This window comes from Petromyzon marinus, unplaced genomic scaffold, assembly GCF_048934315.1.
Source record: "Petromyzon marinus isolate PM22_M1 ecotype Great Lakes invasive population unplaced genomic scaffold, UKy_Petmar_22M1.pri1.0 PM_G_Scaffold_17, whole genome shotgun sequence".
Lineage (NCBI taxonomy): Eukaryota > Metazoa > Chordata > Hyperoartia > Petromyzontiformes > Petromyzontidae > Petromyzon > Petromyzon marinus.
The window spans coordinates 3,597,495-3,620,898 of NW_027422728.1; the positions used below are offsets into that span (position 1 = coordinate 3,597,495).

Below are 23,404 nucleotides of genomic sequence, written 5' to 3' on the forward strand. Positions count from 1 at the left end.
CTTAGACCTGGCATGCATCCATGATGTAGTGTGGATGCGCCGATGATGGAAACACATTTGGTAATTACAAGCCCATGGGCTACACAAAAATCTAGCAGCCTCCTGCCGTTGTTATTGAGCTGATCTGGTCCATTCCTTCCAATTACTCCAGACCAGGTGCCCGCATCATGACCAAAATGACTATCCCGAGGGGTCACTTTAGCTACCGCCTGTGACAGGAGGTCATAGAAGGCAGCTGACTCATCGGCCTTGCCTGCATCCCTCCATGGATGTTCGTTTTCAGTGGGGGCATAAGTAACCACTACCACCATTCTTCGCCTCTGGTCGATGGGAAGGCGAGCCCAGAGTAGCCTGGGGCTTACAGCTTCCCACACCTCACCGCCACGCTCCCACGCCTCATTCATTCTTTTATTCAGAAGAAGAGCCACACCCTGTTGTTTGGCAGTCTGCTGCCCCGAGGAGAGGACTGTCCACCTCTCATGGTGGCAGGAGCCAGAGCCGGTCCATCGGACCTCCTGAATACCACAGAGATCCAGGCGGTACCGGTCCAGCTCCCGACAGAGGAGTGGCAGCCTCTCCTCCGCAGTGAGCGTTCGAACATTCCACGTGGCCACACAGTGGTTTTTTGTTGTTTCTTGAGGAGCCCCGAGGGTAAGGATTCAGTCTCCTGGCTCTGCCAAATGAAGTTTTCGCCAGGAGACGTCATAGATGCTTATCCCCCCGAGGCCTCCTGTACAAGCTTATTAATTAGATATTTAAAACGTGGTTTAGTGGTAATTAATTGAAGGTGGAGGGGTTACCAGCCCCTCGCACCCATCCAGAGCCCCCAATTAGCTGCTGTGGTGGTTACATGGGACAAAAAGCCAATCGGAATTCGCCCTCCCCCCACGGCACTGCCCACGACAGCGTTGCCCGTCCGGCACACACGTACACACACACTTACACACATACACACACACGTACACACAGAGACACACACACACGTACACACACACTTACACACATACACACACACGTACACACGCGTCACTATCTGGCCAAATTCCGTGTCGTTAAGAATCCCTCCACCAGCCGACAAAAGGAATGAAGTGGCCTCGCTCACGATGACGTTTGGTGTCGTCTTCACCGCACCCCGCACAGGGAGAGCGCGGGGAGAGACGCGTGGAGGTGGTGGAGGTGGTGGAGGTGGTGCAGCTGGAGGAGAGAGACGAGGAGGAGGTGGAGAAGGAGGTGGAGGAGATGGAGGAGGAGGTTGAGAAGGAGGTGGAGGACGAGGTAGAGGAGGCGGAGGAGGAGAGAGACGAGGAGGAGGTGGAGAAGGAGGTGGAGGAGGAGGAGGAGAGAGACGAGGAGGAGGTGAAGGAGGTGGAGAAGGAGGTGGAGGTGGTGGAGCTGGAGGAGAGAGATGAGGAGGAGGTGGAGAAGGAGGTGGAGAAGGAGGTGGAGGAAGAGGAGGAGGAGGTGGAGGAGGAGGAGGAGCAGGAGGTGGTGGTGAGGTTCCAGCAGCCAGGCCAAGGTGCGAGTCGTCGTCGCTGGAGACGGACCTGGCTCATCCCCAAGGTGTCCGTGCCCGAGAATGACCGCGGGCCCTTCCCCAAGCTGCTGGTGCAGGTGCGCTGCATGACGGACGTGGCGCGTTCTCATTCTTATTGTCGTATAACCTCATCCTACCCCTAACATAACCCTCAACTAGCCCTAACCTAACCATTAACTAACTCTAAACTAGCCCTCAACTAACCCTAAACTAACCCTAACATGACCCTCAACTAACCCTAACCTAACCATTAACTAACTCTAAACTAGCCATCAACTAACCCTAAACTAACCCTAACATAACCCTCAACTAACCCTAACCTGACCATTAACTAACTCTAACCTAACCCAACCCTAAACTAACCCTCAACTAACCCTAACCTAACCATGAACTAACTCTAAACTTGCCGTAACCTAACCCTAAACTAACCCTTAACTAAATTTTGATTTAAAGCTTTCGTGACTGCAGTAATTCATATTCTTAGTTTTTTCGGTAAAGTCACGTTGAAGAGAAACAACAAAATAACAAAATATATATAAAAAACAATAAAAAATTCTCACGACGTTTCGACCATAACTCAAACGGTCATCATCAGGTGTGTCGGTTTGCAAACCGGTCATCATCATCATCATTTGCAAACGGTCATTTGCAAACGGTCATCATCAGGTGTGTCGGTTTGCAAACCGACACACCTGATGATGACCGTTTGAGTTATGGTCGAAACGTCGTGAGAATTTTTTATTGTTTTTTATATATATTTTGTTATTTTGTTGTTTCTCTTCAACGTGACTTTACCGAAAAAACTAAGAATATAACCCTTAACTAGCCCTTAACTAGCCCTAAACTAACCCTAGCCTAGGGTTAGGACGCGTGGAGAAGGTGGAGGTGGTGGAGCTGGACCAGAGAGACGAGGAGGAGGAGGTAGAGGAGGAGGAGGGGGAGGAGGAGGAATCCGTAGAGCCGGGAAGCTTTTTTCTGCCACGCTCAGTAGGGGGCACAGTGGGGGGTGACAGAAACGCTTCTGGCGGTGGCGCAGAGTCCAGGGAAAGGTCAACGAATCGACGAGACGCGGACAGCCGAGACATCCGCACGCCGCCGTGGGAGGTCTGTGGGGCAGTGTCGAGAGTCGAGGGTGAGGTGAGCGTGAGAGCGCTGAAAGAAGTCCAGCGTAGGAGCGGCCGTCACAGCATCATCGCCGCCCCCACGTTCGTCACGGCACCCCAACAGGTGAAGTCCAACACCACCGGGGTGGACATCCGCTATGCCTTGCTGGGGGACGGCGCCGACCAGCATCCTGTGGGGTTGTTCGTCATGGACACCGTGACGGGGAGAGTCTCAGTCACCAGGAGCCTGGACCGGGAGGTGATCGCTCAGTATCGGGTACGGACCACTCACGCTACACTACACTATACACTACTACACCATACACTATACACTACACTACTACACTACACCATACACTACACTACTACACTACTTCACTACACTATACACTACACTATACACTACACCATACACTACATTATACACTACACTATACACTACACTATATACTACACTATACACTACACCATACACTACTACACTATACACTACTACACTATACACTACTACACTATACACTACTACACTATACACTACTACACTATACACTACTACACTATACACTACACTATACACTACACTATACACTACACTATACACTACTACACTATACACTACTACACTATACACTACTACACTATATACCACTACACTATACACTACTACACTATACACTACTACACTATACACTACTACACTATACACTACTACACTATACACTACTACACTATACACACCTACACTATACACTACTACACTATATACACTACTACACTATATACACTACACTATACACTACACTATACACTACACTATACACTACACTACTATACACTACTACACTATACACTACTATACTATACACTACTACACTATACTACACTATACACTACTACACTACACTACACACTACTACACTATACACTACTACACTATACACTACTACACTATACACTACTACACTATACACTACTACACTATACACTACTACACTATACACTACTACACCACAGTGTTGTGACTGCAGCTCAAGTGCTACGCTGTGGACACGAGTGGGCGTCATCTGGAGAAGCCAGTGGACCTCGTCGTTGATGTCACTGACGTCAAAGACAACCGTCCCACGTTCGCCAAGGAAGTCTTTCACGGCAGCGTCGTCGAAGGATCCCCGCAAGGTGCGCTGACGATGATGACGATGATGACGATGATGATGATGACGATGATGATGATGGTGATGATGGTGATGATGACGATGATGATGATGACGATGATGGTGATGATGATGATGACGATGATGATGACGATGATGGTGATGATGATGATGACGATGATGACGATGATGATGACGATGATGATGACGATGGCGACGATGATGATGATGACGATGATGATGACGATGACAATGATGACGATGATAACGATGACGATGATGACGATGATGACGATGGCGACGATGATGATGATGATGATGACGATGATGATGACGATGATGATGACGACGACGATGGCGAGGATGATGACGATGATGTCGCCATGGCAACCACTCACTCACTCACTCATGCACTCACTCACACACTCACTCACTCATACACTCACTCATACACTCACTAACTCATACACTCACTCATACACTCACTCATACACTCACTAACTCATACACTCACACACTCACTCATACACTCACACACACTCACTCATACATACACTCACTCACACACAATCACAGGTACACACAGACACACACACTCACTCACACAACAACCGCCATTCGCCACTAAGTGGCGGTGACGTCACCACGACGCTTGTGCCAGGCCATATGCACCTTAAGGCCATGTGAAGTGTCCAACGCCCGCTGGCAGGAGGTCACGGGGCAGACCTAGATGTCACAGGTCGACTGACTGAGATGACTGGCTGATGCACCACCTGTGCCCCCTACTGTGCCAACCTGCTGTGCTTTAGCCACCCGGCGCTCTGCTCGTTGTTGTGAGTGTCGCTCCTCCGCCCTCCGAGCCTCCTCCACAGAGGCCGATCTTGACACCGCTGGTACCAGTCATCGGCAAGTCCACTCAGCTCCACGTCCTCCTGTACCACATCACTCCATCTCTTTTCTAGCCCGTGCCGCGCCCGCTTAGCCCCCTCAATCCGGCCGAACAAAAGCTGTTTCGGCATGCGGTGGCTGGGCATGCGGGCTACATGACCCAGCCATCGCAGACTTGCCCGCCGGAGGAGCTCACCGATGAGACCTTGCCCAGATCTTTCAAGGATTTGTGAGCTCCTTACACAATCCAGTCTGGTTAAACCCAGGATGGATCGTAGGCAGGCCAGCCTAAATGTTTCTAACCGGCGAAGATGTTCCATTAGGGGGGTCCACGTTTCGCAAGCGTAGAGAAGTGATTGAATGACCGTGGCCTAGAAGACCTGAAGCTTAGTGCGGAGCGACAGACCAGGTAGCTTCCACACAGCGTTACGCAACCGATGAAAAGATATTGCCGCTCGACTGATTCGGAGTGAGACCTCTGCGGTTAAACTGGAGCCAGTCATAAGCACACTGCCCAGGTATGGGAAACTCTCCACTCTCTCCACAACTGCCCCATCACCGATTGGGAGTTGTGGGGGTGGAGTGTCCGATGGTACAAAATACCCAGGCAGGTGCTTAGTTTTGGTGGGGCTGATGGTAATGCCCCACCTCTTAGTGACACACTCCATTCTCAGCAGCAGCGTCTCCAACTCCTCCTCTGAATGAGCAGCTATTACCAAATCATCAGCATACATAACGTGGTTGAGCATTCGGGAGCCATCCCTTGACCGCACCCGGGCATCGATCAGCCTCCCATTATATCTGTACCATATGGAGATTCCCCCGGTACAGCTATTGAAGGCTTCACGAACTACGTGGTCAAAATAGATGTTAAATAATGTGGGAGCCAGAGGACATCCCTGTCGCACCCCAAGGTGTACAGGGAATGGCTCTGACTCCCGGCCACGTAGTTTACCCGGGCCCGCTCACCATCATGAAGGTCCTTAATGATCGTGAGCAGAGGGTCAGGTACTCCAAAAGCACGAAGAACGACCCAGAGCCCAGGCCTACTGATGGTATCATAGGCCTTGACCAGGTCAATAAAGCAGAGATGTAGGTCTTGTTGGAATTCCCTACACCTCTGCTGTAGCAGACGGACAGAAAATATGGCATCTGTGCAGGACCGCCCTTTCCTGAAGCCGCATTGGGGCTCCGCAAGCCTCTCCTCAGCGTGCCTGGCAAGGCGATGCTGAATAATCCTTGCCAGGACCTTTCCCGGCACACTGAGGAGTGAGATGCCCCTGTAGTTGTTACAGTCTGTGCGGTCCCCCTTCTTAAAGAGGGGGACCACCAGGGCATCCTTCCAATCCTGCGGAACCCGTCCAGTGGTCCAGACCGTTGTTATGATGTCATATAGGGCAGTCTGTGCACAAACGCCACCCTCCCTCAGCATTTCACTTGGGAGATCATCTCTGCCTGCTGCCTTTACTGGTCTCAGACTCCGGATCGCCCTCAGTACTTCCTCAACAGATGGCACCTCAGCCAGCCACTCACAGGGGGTGACTTCTTCCAATATTTGAGGCACCGCAGCCTTAGCAGGGTCATCCTCACTTTGTGCCACGATGTTTTCCTGGCTGAGGGATTTTCCCTCCCCCAGGACCTCACAGAAATGCTCAGCAAATCTGCAAACCTGTTCCTGGGGGTCGGAGATTGGATCACCGTTTTTTCCCCTAATGATGGTAATAGGTGTGGCGCTGCAGGTTACTTTTTTGATGGAGTTAAATAGAGATTTGTGATCACGGGCCACTGAGGCAGACTCCATCTCCTCAGCAACCCGCGACCACCACCCATCCTTGCAGCGCCTCACGGCTCTCCGAACCTCCGAGCGAAGGCTGCGGTAAGCCTCATTCTCTGACGTGGGATTCTGTAGCCGATGACAGTGGGCCTGTCGCTTTTTCTCAACCATCCTGAACAACTCCTCTGTCATCCAGGGTGTCTGGGGAGGTCTGGACCGCGTACCCAAAGCAGCCATTGCAGCTGCATGAGTCACAGTCCTAAACCTCGCCCATTTACCCTCGACATCAGGAGGAGTCGGGAACGATGCCAATCCCAGCCGCAAGCGATGATGAAATTCTCGCTTGCAACTTTCATCAGATAACTGAGACCAGGCCACTTTAGGTCGGAATGGGGTCCTGGGTGTACACCCACCTCCGGAGTGGTAGAATGGCAGGCGCATCTTACAGATGACTAGTCGATGGTCAGAGGGCAGATCAGCTCCACGGTAGGTCCTGGTGTCAAGGACATGGGCTCGCATCCGCTCGTCCGTCACTATGTAGTCCAGCAGCTGTTCTTGCTTGGACCCGGCATGCATCCATGATGTTGTGTGGATGCGCCGATGCCGGAACAGCGTGTTCGTAATTACAAGCCCATGGGCTGCACAAAAATCTAGCAGCCTCCTACCGTTGTTATTGAGCTGATCTGGCCCATGCCCTCCAATCACTCCAGACCAGGTGCCAGTATCATGACCAACTCGGGCATTGAAGTCACCAGACATGATGACTCTATCCCGAGGGGCCACTTTAGCCAGCACCTGTGACAGGAGGTCATAGAAGGCATCTGACTCATCGGCTTTGCCTGCATCCCTCCACGGATGTTCATCTTCGGTGGGGGCATAAGTAACCACGACCACCATTCCTAGCCTCCGGTTGATGGGAAGGCGAGCCCAAAGTAGCCTGGGGCTTACAGCTTCCCACACCTCACCGCCACGCTCCCACGCCCCCTTCATTCTTTTGTTCAAAAGAATAGCCACACCCTGTTGTTTGGCAGTCTGGTGCCCCGAGTAGAGGACTGTCCAACCCTCATGGTGGCAGGAGCCAGAACCGGTCCACCGGACCTCCTGAATGCCACATAGATCCAGGCGGTACCGGCCCAGCTCCCGACAGAGGAGTGGCAGCCTCTCCTCCGCATTGAGCGTTCGACCATTCCACGTGGCCACCCGTAGTGGTTTTTCGTTGTTTCTGGAGGAGCCCCGAGGGTAGATATTCAATCTCCTGGTTCCGCCAATTGGGGTTTGGCCAGGAGACGTCATAGACGCCTGGCCCCCCGGGGCCTCCGGCACAAGCTTATTAGTTATATATTTCAGTCGTAGTTTAGTGGTAATTCATTGAAGGTGGAGGGGTTACCAGCCCCTCGCACCCGTCCAGAGCCCACGTTTAGCCCCTGTGGTGGACTCAGACGCCATGAGGGGAGGAGCCAATCGAAATTGGACCTCCCCCCACAGCACTGTTCACGACAGAGTTGCCCATCCGGCACATACACACATACACACTCACACACACACATACACACTCACACACACACACATACACACTCACACATACACACTCACACACTCACACACTCATTCACACATACACACTCACTCACACATACACACTCAAACACTCACACATACACACTCACACATACACACTTACACACTCACTCACACTCACTCACTCACATACACACACATACACTCACACTCACACACTCACTCACACACTCACTCACACACTCACACACATACACACTCACACATACACACTCAAACACTCACACACACACATACACACTCACACATACACACTTACACACTCACTCACACTCACTCACACACTCACATACACTCACACATACACACAGATACACACACTCACACATACACACAAAGATCCCCCGTATAGCCTGTAACAGACTGTAGGGACAAGTGCTGTTAGCGAGCACCTATGAAGGCTGGAACGGTACACGAGGGGGTGGGTGGCCAGCACCACGCCCGACCGCCTTTGTCTCCCTAGTGACGATGTTTACACACCGCACCAGGTACTCATTTGAGGCTGAGTCGACCTAGTGTAGCGATTAGCGCAGCGCGCTAATCGCTGCACTACCGCTCCCCACATACACACAGATACACACACTCACGCATACACACACACTCACACACTCACTCACTCACACACTCACACACACACACAGACACACACACACAGACACACACACATACACACAGATACACTCACAAACACTCACTCCTTCCCCTCCCTCTCCCTCCGGCCGTGTCAGGCACTTTCGTGATGAGGGTGGTGGCGAGTGACATGGATGACCCCTTGACGCTCAACGGAGCGATTCGCTACCATATAGTGTTGCAGGTTCCCATGATGACTGCACACCGCGTGTTCACCATCGACAGATTCACAGGCATCATCACCAATACTGTCCGGCTGGACCGAGAGGTGGGTATCACGTCTGTGTGTGTCTGTGTGTGTGTATCTGTGTGTGTCTGTGTGTGTGTGTCTGTGTGTGTCTGTGTCTATGTCTATGTGTGTGTCTGTGTGTGTGTTTGTCTCTAGTGTGTGTGTTTGTCTGTGTGTGTCTGTGTGTGTGTGTCTGTGTCTATGTGTGTGTCTGTGTATTTGTCTCTAGTGTGTATTTGTCTGTGTGAGGCAAAACAACCCCCTACCTCCTCGCGGTGCCGGACGGGCAACTCTGTCGTGGACAGCGCTGTGGGGGGAGATCCAATTTTGATTGGCTCCTCCCCTCATGGCATATGTGTCCACCACAGGGGCTAAACGGGGGCTCTGGACGGGTGCGAGGGGCTGGTAACCCCTCCACCTTCAATTAATTACCACGAAACCACGAATTAAACTGAAATATGTAACAACTAAGCTTGTGCCGGAGGCCCCGGGGGGCCAGGCGTCTATGACGTCTCCTGGCCAAACCCCAATTGGCGGAGCCAGGAGATTGAATACCTACCCTCGGGGCTACTCCAGAAACAACGAAAAGCCACTACGGGTGGCCACGTGGAATGTTCGAACGCTCACTGCAGAGGAGAGGCTGCCACTCCTCTGTCGGGAGCTGGACCGGTACCGCCTGGATCTATGCGGCATTCAGGAGGTCCGGTGGACCGGCTCTGGCTCCTGCCACCATGAGGGGTGGACAGTCCTCTACTCGGGGCAGCAGACTGCCAAACAACAGGGTGTGGGTCTTCTTTTGAACAAAAGAATGAAGGGGGCGTGGGAGCGTGGCGGTGAGGTGTGGGAAGCTGTAAGCCCCAGGCTACTTTGGGCTCGCCTTCCCATCAACCGGAGGCGAGGAATGGTGGTCATGGTTACTTATGCCCCCACCGAAGATGAACATCCGTGGAGGGATGCAGGCAAAGCCGATGAGTCAGATGCCTTCTATGACCTCCTGTCACAGGTGCTGGCTAAAGTGGCCCCTCGGGATAGAGTCATCATGTTGGGTGACTTCAATGCCCGAGTTGGTCATGATACTGGCACCTGGTCTGGAGTGATTGGAGGGCATGGGCCAGATCAGCTCAATAACAACGGTAGGAGGCTGCTAGATTTTTTTGCAGCCCATGGGCTTGTAATTACCAACACGCTGTTCCGGCATCGGCGCATCCACACAACATCATGGATGCATGCCGGGTCCAAGCAAGAACATCTGCTGGACTACATAGTGACGGACGAGCGAATGCGAGCCCATGTCCTTGACACCAGGACCTACCGTGGAGCTGATCTGCCCTCTGACCATCGACTAGTAAGATGCGCCTGCCATTCTTCCACTCCGGTGGTGGGTGTACACCCAGGACCCCATTCCAACCTAAAGTGGCCTGGTCTCAGTTATCTGATGAAAGTTGCAAGCGAGAATTTCATCATCGCTTGCGGCTGGGATTGGCATCGTCCCCGACTCCTCCTGATGTCGAGGGTAAATGGGCGAGGTTTAGGACTGTGACTCATGCAGCTGCAATGGCTGCTTTGGGTATGCGGTCCAGACCTCCCCAGACACCCTGGATGACAGAGGAGTTGTTCAGGATGGTTGAGAAAAAGCGACAGGCCCACTGTCATCGGCTACAGAATCCCACGTCAGAGAATTAGGAGGCTTACCGCAGCCTTCGCTCGGAGGTTCGGAGAGCCGTGAGGCGCTGCAAGGATGGGTGGTGGTCGCGGGTTGCTGAGGAGATGGAGTCTGCCTCAGTGGCCCGTGATCACAAATCTCTATTTAACTCCATCAAAAAAGTAACCTGCAGCGCCACACCTATTACCATCATTAGGGGAAAAAACGGTGATCCAATTTCCGACCCCCAGGAACAGGTTCGCAGATTTGCTGAGCATTTCTGTGAGGTCCTGGGGGAGGGAAAATCCCTCAGCCAGGAAAACATCGTGGCACAAAGTGAGGATGACCCTCCTGAGGCTGCGGTGCCTCAAATATTGGATGAAGTCACCCCCTGTGAGTGGCTGGCTGAGGTGCCATCTGCTGAGGAAGTATTGAAGGCGATCCGGAGTCTGAGACCAGGAAAGGCAGCGGGCAGAGATGATCTCCCAAGCGAAATGCTGAGGGAGGGTGGCGTTTGTGCACAGACTGCCCTATATGACATCATAACAACAGTCTGGACCACTGGACGGGTTCCGCAGGATTGGAAGGATGCCCTGGTGGTCCCCCTTTTTAAGAAGGGGGACCGCACAGACTGTAACAACTACAGGGGCATCTCACTCCTCAGTGTGCCGGGAAAGGTCCTGGCAAGGATTATTCAGCATCGCCTTGCCAGGCACGCTGAGGAGAGGCTTGCGGAGCCCCAATGCGGTTTCAGGAAAGGGCGGTCCTGCACAGATGCCATATTTTCTGTCCGTCTGCTACAGCAGAGGTGTAGGGAATTCCAACAAGACCTACATCTCTGCTTTATTGACCTGGTCAAGGCCTATGATACCATCAGTAGGCCTGGGCTCTGGGTCGTTCTTCGTGCTTTTGGAGTACCTGACCCTCTGCTCACGATTATTAAGGACCTTCATGATGGTGAGCGGGCCCGGGTAAAACTACGTGGCCGGGAGTCAGAGCCATTCCCTGTACACCTTGGGGTTCGACAGGGTTGTCCTCTGGCTCCCACATTATTTAACATCTATTTTGACCACGTAGTTCGTGAAGCCTTCAATAGCTGTACCGGGGGAATCTCCATATGGTACAGATATAATGGGAGGCTAATCGATGCCCGGGTGCGGTCAAGGGATGGCTCCCTATTGCTCAACCACGTTATGTATGCTGATGACTTGGTAATAGCTGCTCAGTCAGAGGAGGAGTTGGAGACGCTGCTGCTGAGACTGGAGCGTGCCACTAAGAGGTGGGGCCTTACCATCAGCCCCACCAAAACTAAGCACCTGCCTGGGTATTTTGTACCATCGGACACTCCGCCCCCACAACTCCCAATCGGTGATGGGGCAGTTGTGGAGAGGGTGGAGAGTTTCCCATACCTGGGCAGTGTGCTTATGACTGGCTCCAGTTTAACAGCAGAGGTCTCACTCCGAATCAGTCGAGCGGCAATATCTTTTCATCGGTTGCGTAACGCTGTGTGGAAGCTACCTGGTCTGTTGCTCCGCACTAGGCTTCAGGTCTTCTCGGCCACGGTCATTCCCTCCCTTCTCTACGCTTGCGAGGCGTGGACCCCCCTAATGGAACATCTTCGCCGGTTGGAAACATTTGGGCTGGCCTGCCTACGATCCATCCTGGGTTTGGCCAGACTGGATTGTGTGAGGAGCTCACAAATCCTTGAGGGATCTGGGCGGGGTCCCGTCGGTGAGCTCCTCCGGCGGGCAAGACTGCGATGGCTGGGTCATGTAGCCCGCATGCCCAGCCACCGCATGCCGAAACAGCTTTTGTTTGGCCGGGTTGAGGGGGCTGGGCGGGCGCGGCGCGGGCTAGAGGGGAGATGGAGTGATGTGGTACAGGAGGACGTGGAGCTGAGTGGACTTGCCGATGACTGGTACCAGCGGTGTCAAGATCGGCCTCTGTGGAGGAGGCTCGTGAAGGATGCTACTGGGCAGTTGGAGGCAGTCGCCCTCCAACAACAACGGAGGGCGGAGGAGCGACGCTCACAACAGCGAGCGGAGCGCCGGGTGGCTAAAGCACAGCAGGTTGGCACAGTAGGGGGCACAGGTGGTGCATCAGCCAGTCATCTCAGTCAGTCGACCCGTGGCACCTGGGTCTGCCCCGTGACCTCCTGCCAGCGGGCGTTCGACACTTCACGTGGCCTCAGGGTGCACATAGCCTGGCACAAGCGTCGTGGTGACGTCACCGCCACTTAGTGGCGAATGGCGGTTGTTGTTGTGTGTGTGTTTGTCTCTACTGTGTGTGTCTCTGTGAGGTGTGTGTCTGTGTGTGTGTGTCTATGTGTGTGTCTGTGTGTTTGTCTCTACTGTGTGTGTGTGTCTGTGTGTGTATCTGTGTGTTTGTCTCTACTGTGTGTGTGTCTCTGTGAGGTGTTTGTGCGTGTCTGTGTGTGTGTGTCTGTGTGAGTCTGTGTCTAGAACATCTGACTGTTGTTGTATCTGTAAAGCAAAACAAATACGGTACATTTTGTGCACTGATGCAGTTTTCCGCATCGTTTAATCTGGCTTCTGCCGCACATCACGGACACAACGTTCGTGTGACGATTGTCTGAACCGGTCCCGGGCCCCCCTAGGTCGACTCGGCCTCAAATGAGTACCTGGTGCGGTGTGTAAACATTGCCACTAGGGAGACAAAGGCGGTCGGGCGTGGTGCTGGCCACCCACCCCCTCGTGTACCGTTCCGGCCTTCATAGGTGCTCGCTAACAGCACTTGCCCCTACAGTCTGTTAAGGCTATATGGAGGATCTTTGTCTGTGTCTATGTGTGTGTATGTGTTTGTGTCTATGTGTGTGTCTGTGTGTTTGTCTCTACTATGTGTGTGTCTCTGTGTGAGGTGTGTGTCTGTGTGTGTCTGTGTGTGTCTGTGTGTGTGTGTCTGTGTGTGTGTCTGTGTGTGTGTCTGTGTGTTTGTCTTTACTGTGTGTGTCTGTGTGTGTCTGTGTGTGTGTGTGTGTGTCTGTGTGTTTGTCTCTACTGTGTGTGTGTCTCTGTGAGGTGTTTGTCTGTGTGTGTGTGTGTGTCTGTGTGTGTGTCTGTGTGTGTGTTTGTCTCTAGTGTGTGTGTGTCTCTGTGAGGTGTTTGTCTGTGTGTGTCTGTGTGTGTGTCCGTGTGTGTGTCTGTGTGTGTCTGTGTGTCTGTGTCTATGTGTGTGTCTGTGTGTGTGTTTGTGTGTGTGTGTTTGTCTCTAGTGTGTGTTTGTCTGTTTGAGGTGTGTGTCTGTGTGTGTCTGTGTGTTTGTCTGTGTGTGTGTCTGTGTGTGTGTGTGTGTCTGTGTGTGTGTGTCTCTGTCTCTCTGTGCACGCCATGTATAGCGGTTACCGCTCTGCGCTACAAACCCACTCCGTGCGTGTGCCGGGGGGTGACGGTGTGGGAGTGTCCGCTCTGTGTAGAGAGTGGCGCACTTTTCGCTGGTGGTGATGGCTTCGGACATGGAGGGAGACGCCAACATCGGACTCTCGACCACGGCCACCGCCATTGTCACCATCACCGACATCAATGACATCGCCCCCGAGTTCACGAGAAGAACCGTACGGCACGCCGGCACCACCACCGCCACCACCACACACCACCCACACTCACACCGTCACCACCACCCAACCTCAACACTGCACCATAGACTCAACACTGCACCATAGACTCAACACTGCACCATAGACTCAACACTGCACCATAGACCAAACACTGTACCATAGACTCAACACTGCACCATAGACTCAACACTGCACCATAGACTCAACACTGCACCATAGACTCAACACTGCCCTTAGACTCAACACTGCACGATAGACTCAACACTGCACCATAGACTTAACACTGCCCATAGACGCAACACTGCACCATAGACTCAGCACTGCACCATAGACTCAACACTGCACCATAGACTCAACACTGCACCATAGACTCAACACTGCACCATAGACTCAACACTGCACCATAGACTCAACACTGCACCATAGACTCAACACTGCACCATAGACTCAACACTGCACAATAGACTCAACACTGCCCTTAGACTCAACACTGCACCATAGACTCAACACTGCACCATAGACTCAACACTGCTCATAGACTCAACACTGCTCCATAGACTCAACACTGCACCATAGACTCAGCACTGCTCCATAGACTCAACACTGCACCATAGACTCAACACTGCACCATAGACTCAACACTGCCCTTAGACTCAACACTGCACAATAGACTCAACACTGCACCATAGACTCAACACTGCTCATAGACTCAACACTGCACCATAGACTCAACACTGCACCATAGACTCAACACTGCTCCATAGACTCAACACTGCACCATAGACTCAACACTGCACAATAGACTCAACACTGCACCATAGACTCAACACTGCACCATAGACTCAACACTGCACCATAGACTCAACACTGCACCATAGACTCAACACTGCACCATAGACTCAACACTGCACCATAGACTCAACACTGCACCATAGACTCAACACTGCACCATAGACTCAACACTGCACCATAGACTCAACACTGCTCATAGACTCAACACTGCTCCATAGACTCAACACTGCACCATAGACTCAGCACTGCTCCATAGACTCAACACTGCACCATAGACTCAACACTGCACCATAGACTCAACACTGCCCTTAGACTCAACACTGCACAATAGACTCAACACTGCACCATAGACTCAACACTGCTCATAGACTCAACACTGCACCATAGACTCAACACTGCACCATAGACTCAACACTGCTCCATAGACTCAACACTGCACCATAGACTCAACACTGCACAATAGACTCAACACTGCACCATAGACTCAACACTGCCCATAGACTCAACACTGCACCATAGACTCAACACTGCACTATAGACTTAACACTGCACCATAGACTCAACACTGCACCATAGACTCAACATTGCACCATAGACTCAACACTGCCCATAGACTAAACACTGCCCTTAGACTCAACACTACCCCATAGACTCAACACTTCACCATAGACTCAACACTGCACCATAGACTCAACATTGCACCATAGACTCAACATTGCACCATAGACTCAACACTGCACCATAGACTCAACACTGCACCATAGACTCAACACTGCTCCATAGACTCAACACTGCACCATAGACTCAGCACTGCTCCATAGACTAAACACTGCACCATAGACTCAACACTGCACCATAGACTCAACACTGCCCTTAGACTCAACACTGCACAATAGACTCAACACTGCACCATAGACTCAACACTGCCCATAGACTCAACACTGCACCATAGACTCAACACTGCACTCTAGACTCAACACTGCACCATAGACTCAACACTGCACCATAGACTCAACACTGCACCATAGACTCAACACTGCTCCATAGACTCAACACTGCACCATAGACTCAGCACTGCTCCATAGACTAAACACTGCACCATAGACTCAACACTGCCCTTAGACTCAACACTGCACAATAGACTCAACACTGCACCATAGACTCAACACTGCCCATAGACTCAACACTGCATCATAGACTCAACACTGCACTATAGACTTAACACTGCACCATAGACTCAACACTGCACCATAGACTCAACATTGCACCATAGACTCAACACTGCCCATAGACTAAACACTGCCCTTAGACTCAACACTACCCCATAGACTCAACACTTCACCATAGACTCAACACTGCACCATAGACTCAACATTGCACCATAGACTCAACATTGCACCATAGACTCAACACTGCACCATAGACTCAACACTGCACCATAGACTCAACACTGCTCCATAGACTCAACACTGCACCATAGACTCAGCACTGCTCCATAGACTAAACACTGCACCATAGACTCAACACTGCACCATAGACTCAACACTGCCCTTAGACTCAACACTGCACCATAGACTCAACACTGCCCATAGACTCAACACTGCACCATAGACTCAACACTGCACTCTAGACTCAACACTGCACCATAGACTCAACACTGCACCATAGACTCAACATTGCACCATAGACTCAACACTGCCCATAGACTCAACACTGCCCTTAGACTCAACACTGCCCCATAGACTCAACACTGCACCATAGACTCAACATTGCACCATAGACTCAACACTGCACCATAGACTCAACACTGCACCATAGACTCAACACTGCACCATAGACTCAACACTGCATGATAGACTCAACACTGCACCATAGACTCTGCACCATAGACTCAACACTGCTCCACAGACTCAACACTGCACCATAGACTCAACACTGCATGATAGACTCAACACTGCACCATAGACTCAACACTGCACCATAGACTCAACACTGCTCCATAGACTCAACACTGCACCATAGACTCAACACTGCACCATAGACTCACACTGCACCATAGACTCAACACTGCACCATAGGCGGTATACAACAACAACAACAACGTCACCCCCCCTGCCCGCCCCCTTCTCTCGGCATTTTCATCGCCGTAGTGGTTCGGCACGGTCCGTGAGAACGCCGTGGGGGTGCCGGTGACGATGCCGCCCCTCTCAGTGATCGACTCGGACGAGGCCGGCACGGCGGCTTGGCGTGTCCACTATTCCCTCCGCGGGGGGGGGCAGGGGGGGGGGGAGTGGGGGGCGGGAGACCCCGGCGACCTGTTTGTCGTGGAGACCGACCCCGGCACCAACAATGGCAGGATCGTCGTTGTCAAGGTAACGCGTGGGAGGGAGGGGAGGGGGTGAAAGGAGGGAGGGGAGGGAGGGGAGGGAGGGGAGGTAGGGGAGGGATGGAAGGGGAGGGGGGGAAAGGAGGGGAGGGAGGGAGGGACGGAGGGAGGGGAGGGGAGGGGGGGATGGAAGGAGGTGGGGGAGGGAGGGGAGGATGGGGAGGGGAGAGGGGGATGGAAGGAAGTGGGGGAGGGAAGGAAGGGGAAGGAGGGGAGGGAGGGGAGGATGGGGAGGGAGAAGATGGAGGCAGCTAGGGAGGTATTTTTTCACAGACGTCCAGTGGGGGGTGAGGGGGGGGGGGCACGGGGTCCGAACATCAACGTCGCCAGCACTGGGGAGACAAAGGCGGACGGGCGTGGTGCTGGCTCCCCACCCCCACGTGTGCCATTCCAGCCTTCATAGGTGCTCGCTAACAACACTTGGCCAAACGGTCTGCTAAGGCTATACGGGGGATCTTTGCCTTTTGTACGTGTGCGTGCGTGTGTGTGAACGTGTGTGTACGTGTGTACGTGCGTGTGTACGTGTGTGTGTACGTGTGCGTGTGTATGTACGTGTGTGTGTGTACGTGTGTACGTGTGTGTGTACGTGTGCGTGTGTACGTGTGTACGTGTGTGTGTACGTGTGCGTGTGTACGTGTGTGTGTGTACGTGTGGGTGTACGTGTGTACGTGTGTGTGTGTACGTGTGTACGTGTACGTGTGTGTGTACGTGTGTACGTGTGTGTGTACGTGTGCGTGTACGCCGCAGCCCTTAGACTTTGAGACGTCATCGTCATACCAACTCATCGTCTTCGTGGATAACGAGGAGCCGCTCGTGAAAACCGTGCGGCCCCCTCCAGAGAGTACCGCCACCGTCACGGTGAGTGACCCCCACGGCCCCCACATGGCCCACGCACGGCCCCGCCACGGTCTTCCCGTGCCACCCGCACCCGGCTCTGGACACCTGCGAGCTGCTCAAGAGCTTCACAGCTGTTCGGATTCTCCCGCCACGAACAAAGATTCCTGCGGAAAAGCCGCCACCCCCGACCTCTCCCCGTATCTCTCCCCGCATCTCTCCCCGCATCTCTCCCCGTGTCTCTCCCCGTACCTATCTCCATGTTTTTACCCGCGTCTTTCCTCGTACCTATCTCCATGTTTTTACCCGTGTCTCTCCCCGTACCTATCTCCATGTTTTCCCTGTGTCTCTCCCTGTGCCTATCTCCATGTTTTCCCTGTGTCTCTCCCCATGCGCGTCTCTCCCCGCATCTCTCCCCGCATCTCTCCCCGCATCTCTCCCCGTGTCTCTCCCCATACCTATCTCCATGTTTTTCCCTGTGTCTCTCCCCGTACCTATCTCCATGTTTTTCCCCGTGTCTCTCCCTGTACCGATCTCCATGTTTTTCCCCGTGTCTCTCCCCGTACCTATCTCCATGTTTTTCCCTGTGTCTCTCCCCGTGCCTATCTCCATGTTTTTTCCCCATGTCTCTCCCCGTACCTATCTCCATGTTTTTCCCCGCGTCTCTCCCCGTACCTATCTCCATGTTTTTCTCCGTGTCTCTCCCCGTTCCTATATCCATGTTTTTCCCCATGTCTCTCCCCGTGCGTGTCTCTCCCCGCATCTCTCCCCGTGTCTCTCCCCGTACCTATCTCCATGTTTTTCCCCGTGTCTTTCCCCGTTCCTATCTCCTTGTTTTTCTCCGTGTCTCTCCCCGTGCGCGTCTCTCCCCGCATCTCTCCCCGCATCTCTCCCCGTGTCTCTCCCCGTACCTATCTCCATGTTTTTCCCCGTGCGCCGCGTCTCTCCCCGGCAGGTGAGTGTTGAGGATGAGAACGAGGCTCCGCTGTTTGAGCCGCGGCTACAGCAGGTGATGCTGGCCGAAGGCCTCGCCCTGGGCAGTGCCGTCACCACGCTGGTGGCACGGGACCCGGACACCGCACAGAAGCAGAGCCTGCGGTGAGGACAACTCCCCGCCAAGCGGATAACAACCAAAACAACAACCACAACAACAACCACAACAACCACAACAACCAAAACAACAAGCAAAACAACCACAACAACAACCACAACAACCTAAACAGGAGGAAGACTTCTCCGCCAATGTGGCTGTCGCCTGATGAAGCTGGGTGTCATTGTCGTAATTACTGGTGAAATGTCACGGTACTCAGATAGGAAATGTCGTGGATTTGCTCTCCAATACACTACTGGTTAGTGCTGTACGAGTGTAGTGAGCCCAAAGACGAGGGAGAGCCGGTACTTGAGGCAACACTTTTGTTTGACAATAACTCAATACAAGGTCCCTAACACTGAGGGGTAACGGCCCCTTTCATCCGCTGCTTGGGGAGGTTTGGCCTCCGGGCTATCGTGCCTCCGAACACTGGGACCACTCTCAGCCCTCTGGCTAGGGGCCCTAGGGGAGGCTATCCTGACCCGACCCAGCCAAGGTCCTCGGGTCCTGGCCACTGTCCCACTCAGTCCCGGACCTTAGAAGGACAGCGGGTCTGGAGGTACCTAGGGTCCGACCACTGTCCCACTCAGTCCCTGCCCTGACAAGGACGTCGGGTCTGGGGGTACCCAGGGTCCGACCACTGTCCCACTCAGTCCCTGCCCTGACAAGAACGTCGGGTCTGGGGGTACCCAGGGTCCGACCACTGTCCCACTAAGTCCCTGCCCTCACAAGGACGTCGGGTCTGGGGGTACCCAGGGTCCGACCACTGTCCCACTAAGTCCCTGCCCTCACAAGGACGTCGGGTCTGGCGGTACCCAGGGTCTGACCACTGTCCTACTAAGTCCCGGCCCTTACAAGGACGTAGGGTCTGGGGGTTCCCAGGGTCCGACCACTGTCCCACTAAGTCCCTGCCCTCACAAGGACGTCGGGTCTGGGGGTACCCAGGGTCCGACCACTGTCCCACTCAGTCCCTGCCCTGACAAGGACGTCGGGTCTGGGGGTACCCAGGGTCCGACCACTGTCCCACTAAGTCCCTGCCTTCACAAGGACGTCGGGTCTGGGGGTACCCAGGGTCCGACCACTGTCCCACTAAGTCCCTGCCCTCACAAGGACGTCGGGTCTGGGGGTACCCAGGGTCCAACCACTGTCCTACTAAGTCTCGGCCCTTACAAGGACGTAGGGTCTGGGGTTTCCCAGGGTCCAACCACTGTCCCACTAAGTCCCTGCCCTCACAAGGACGTCGGGTCTGGGGGTTCCCAGGGTCCTACTCTAAGCCCGGCGGTCTTCAGTCTTCGGCTTGGGGATGACTGCCGAACCCGTTCAAGGGTCCGGCTTTTATAACCCTCCAGGGTCTCTCCGCCCCTGGCCACACCTCCCTTCCAGAATGTTCTGGGGGATCCTGGAATATTCCCCCAGCCCACCGCCTCTTGGGGTCTGGGGAACCCTAGCAGCCCACATACCACCCCCTGCTGATGTATGTCTGCTACTGCAGGTAAGTTACCACAGTCTGTTCATGGCGTGACACTAGACAACACTATACAATATACACTACACACTACACTTCACACTACACTATACACTACACTACTATACACGACACTATACACTACTATACACTACTATACACTACACTACTATACACTACACTATACACTACACTTTACTCGCTAACAGCACTTGCCGCTACATCCTGTTGAGGCTACACGGTAGGGAATCTTCGTCTGTGTGTAGGTGTCTGCCTACTCGCCACTAAGAGCACTCGCCGCGACAGTCCGTCGAGGCTACCTGGGGGATCTTTGTGCGTGCGTGCAGCTACCGCAAGCTGCGGGTACCGGGCGACTGGCTTGACATTGACGCGGCCGGCGGCGCGGTGAGCACGGCGGCGGAGCTCGACCGCGAGTCGCCTCTTGTGCAGCGCAACGTCTACACAGCCACGTTCCTGGCGACTGACGACGGTGCGGGGTTACAGGGGAGCGGGGCCCGCGGCCACGCCCTCGCTCACAGCCACGCTTGCCGTCGCTGCGTGCGCGTGTGTGTGTACGTGTGTGTGTGTACGTGTGTAGAGGGTCACTTCTGAGATGCTGGTAGTAGGAGGCACACACACACACGTTTGTTCTACACTTTTAGACACTCTGTTCACACATGGGATCACTGCAGACGGGTCAGGACGCTCAGCATGCTGCCTGACCCACAATGCCGAGCGTGAAGAGCGAGGACCCAGGGGAAGGCGCGGCAGCGAGGACTCCACTCCAGCAGACGGCCCCGACCCGGCCTCGGGACCTCCCTTTTATGGCCCCCGGCGTGGCCTGGCCACGCCCTCGGCCACGCCCCCTTCTGAAACCTACCAGAAGGTGTCTGGGCCGTGCCCCACGTGTCCCATCTGTCACCTTTGGCCTATCACGTGCCCTGCAAGCCAGCCGGGCTGCTACGTCCTCTGACAGCCACCAGCACTACGCCCCCTAGGTCCCGTTCCATGACATTGCATGCCCTGCTGGCAGAGAGGGCTACTGCACCCACAATTCCCCTCTGTGTAAACAACGCTACGCCCCCTAGTGACCCACCTTCACTACATTTTATGTGTGTACGTGTGTGTGTACGTGTGTGTGCGTGCGTGTGTGTGTACGTACGTGTGTGGTGTGTGGCGTGTGTACGTGTGTTGTGCGTGCGTGTGTGTGTGTGTGCGTGCGTGTGTGTGTGTACGTGTGTGTGCGTGCGTGTGTGTGTACGTACGTGTGTGTACCAGCGTGTGTGTACGTGTGTGTACGTGCGTGTGTGTGTATACGTGTGTGTACGTGTGTGCGTGTGTGTGTGTACATGCGTGTGTGTGTGTACGTGTGTGTACGTGTGTGTGTACGTGTGTGTGTGTACGTGTGTGTGTGTGTGCGTACGTGTGTGTGTACGTGTGTGCGTACGTGTGTGTGTGCCTGTGTGCGTGCGTGTGTGTGTACGTACGTGTGTGGTGTGTGCATGTGTACGTGTGTTGTGTGTGCGTGTGTGTGTGTACGTGCGTGTGTGTGTGTACGTACGTGTGTGTAAATGCGTGTGTGTCTGTACGTGTGTGTACGTGTGTGTACGTGCGTGTGTGTGTATACGTGTGTGTACGTGTGTGCGCGTGTGTGTGTACATGTGTGTGTGTGCGTGTGTGTGTGTACGTGTGTGTGTGTGCGTGCGTGCGCACGTTGCGACGGTGGAGCAGGCTCCCCCGTCGCGAGCGGCACCGCCACGCTGGAGTTGCTGCTGAGCGATGTCAACGACAACGCCCCCACGGCTGCCGTGTGGCCGCGTGTACGTGTGTGTGTGTGTGTACGTGCGTTTGTGTGCGTGCGTGTGTGTACGTGTGTGTGTACTTGTGTGTGTGTACGTGTGTGTGTACGTGTGCGTGTGTGTGCGTGTGTGTACGTGTGTGTGTACATGTGTGTGTGTGTATACATGTGTGTGTGTACGTGTGTGTACGTTTGTGTGTGTGTACGTGTGTGTGTGTACGTGTGTATGCGTGTGTGTGAGCAGGCTCCCCCGTCGCGAGCGGCACCGCCACGCTGGAGTTGCTGCTGAGCGACGTCAACGACAACGCCCCCACGGCCGCCGTGTGGCCGCGTGAGACCGCCGCGTGTCCCCGCACCGGCGTCGCCGTCGTCGCCTCGGACGCCGACGAGGACCCCAACGGCCGCCCCTTCCGCTTCTGGCTGGCGCCCGGCGGCGGCGGCGACGACGACTGGACGCTCCGCCAGGTCGACGGTGAGCGCTGCAGGGGGGAAGGGGGAATGCACCGCTCGGGAGATGGCGCTCGGCGTCGTCGTCGTCGTCATTGTCATCATCATTGTCGTCATCGTCGTCATCATCAACGTCGTCGTCATTGTCATTATCGACGTCGTCATCGTCATTGTTGTCGTCGTCATCGCCGTCATCATCGTCATTATGAACGTCGTCGTCATCGTCGTCATTGTCATCATTGTCGTCATCGTCGTCATCATCAACGTCGTCATCATTGTCGTCTTCTTTGGTTCTTTCGGTAAGTTCATGTAGAATGAGAATAAAATAATAAAATAACACAATAAAATTCTCATGACGTTTCGGTCACAGGTGAAAGGTACAGACCTGTCGGGACGACAGAGCTTCAATGAACGATGTTAAGATTTGTAGCGACTTTAAGCTGGTTGGGAGAAGTGAGGCACCTTGACAAAGGTGTTTACATATCAAATAGC

General features: G+C 53.8%; 1 protein-coding gene across 1 annotated transcript in view; it reads left to right on the forward strand.

Moving 5' to 3' along the window:
* Positions 1-1,435: 1,435 nt before the first annotated feature.
* LOC142911184 (cadherin-2-like) overlaps positions 1,436-23,404 on the forward strand; it is a 37,133-nt gene continuing 15,164 nt past the window's right edge. Inside the window, exons 1-11 of the mRNA XM_076060286.1 lie at positions 1,436-1,611; positions 2,762-2,914; positions 3,666-3,810; positions 8,754-8,923; positions 13,960-14,097; positions 17,043-17,264; positions 18,026-18,136; positions 19,068-19,210; positions 21,015-21,157; positions 22,399-22,491; positions 22,710-22,937. Coding sequence (XP_075916401.1) covers positions 2,846-2,914; positions 3,666-3,810; positions 8,754-8,923; positions 13,960-14,097; positions 17,043-17,264; positions 18,026-18,136; positions 19,068-19,210; positions 21,015-21,157; positions 22,399-22,491; positions 22,710-22,937 — 1,462 coding nt within the window. The 5' untranslated portion in view covers positions 1,436-1,611; positions 2,762-2,845. The remainder of the gene's footprint in view (positions 1,612-2,761; positions 2,915-3,665; positions 3,811-8,753; positions 8,924-13,959; positions 14,098-17,042; positions 17,265-18,025; positions 18,137-19,067; positions 19,211-21,014; positions 21,158-22,398; positions 22,492-22,709; positions 22,938-23,404) is intronic.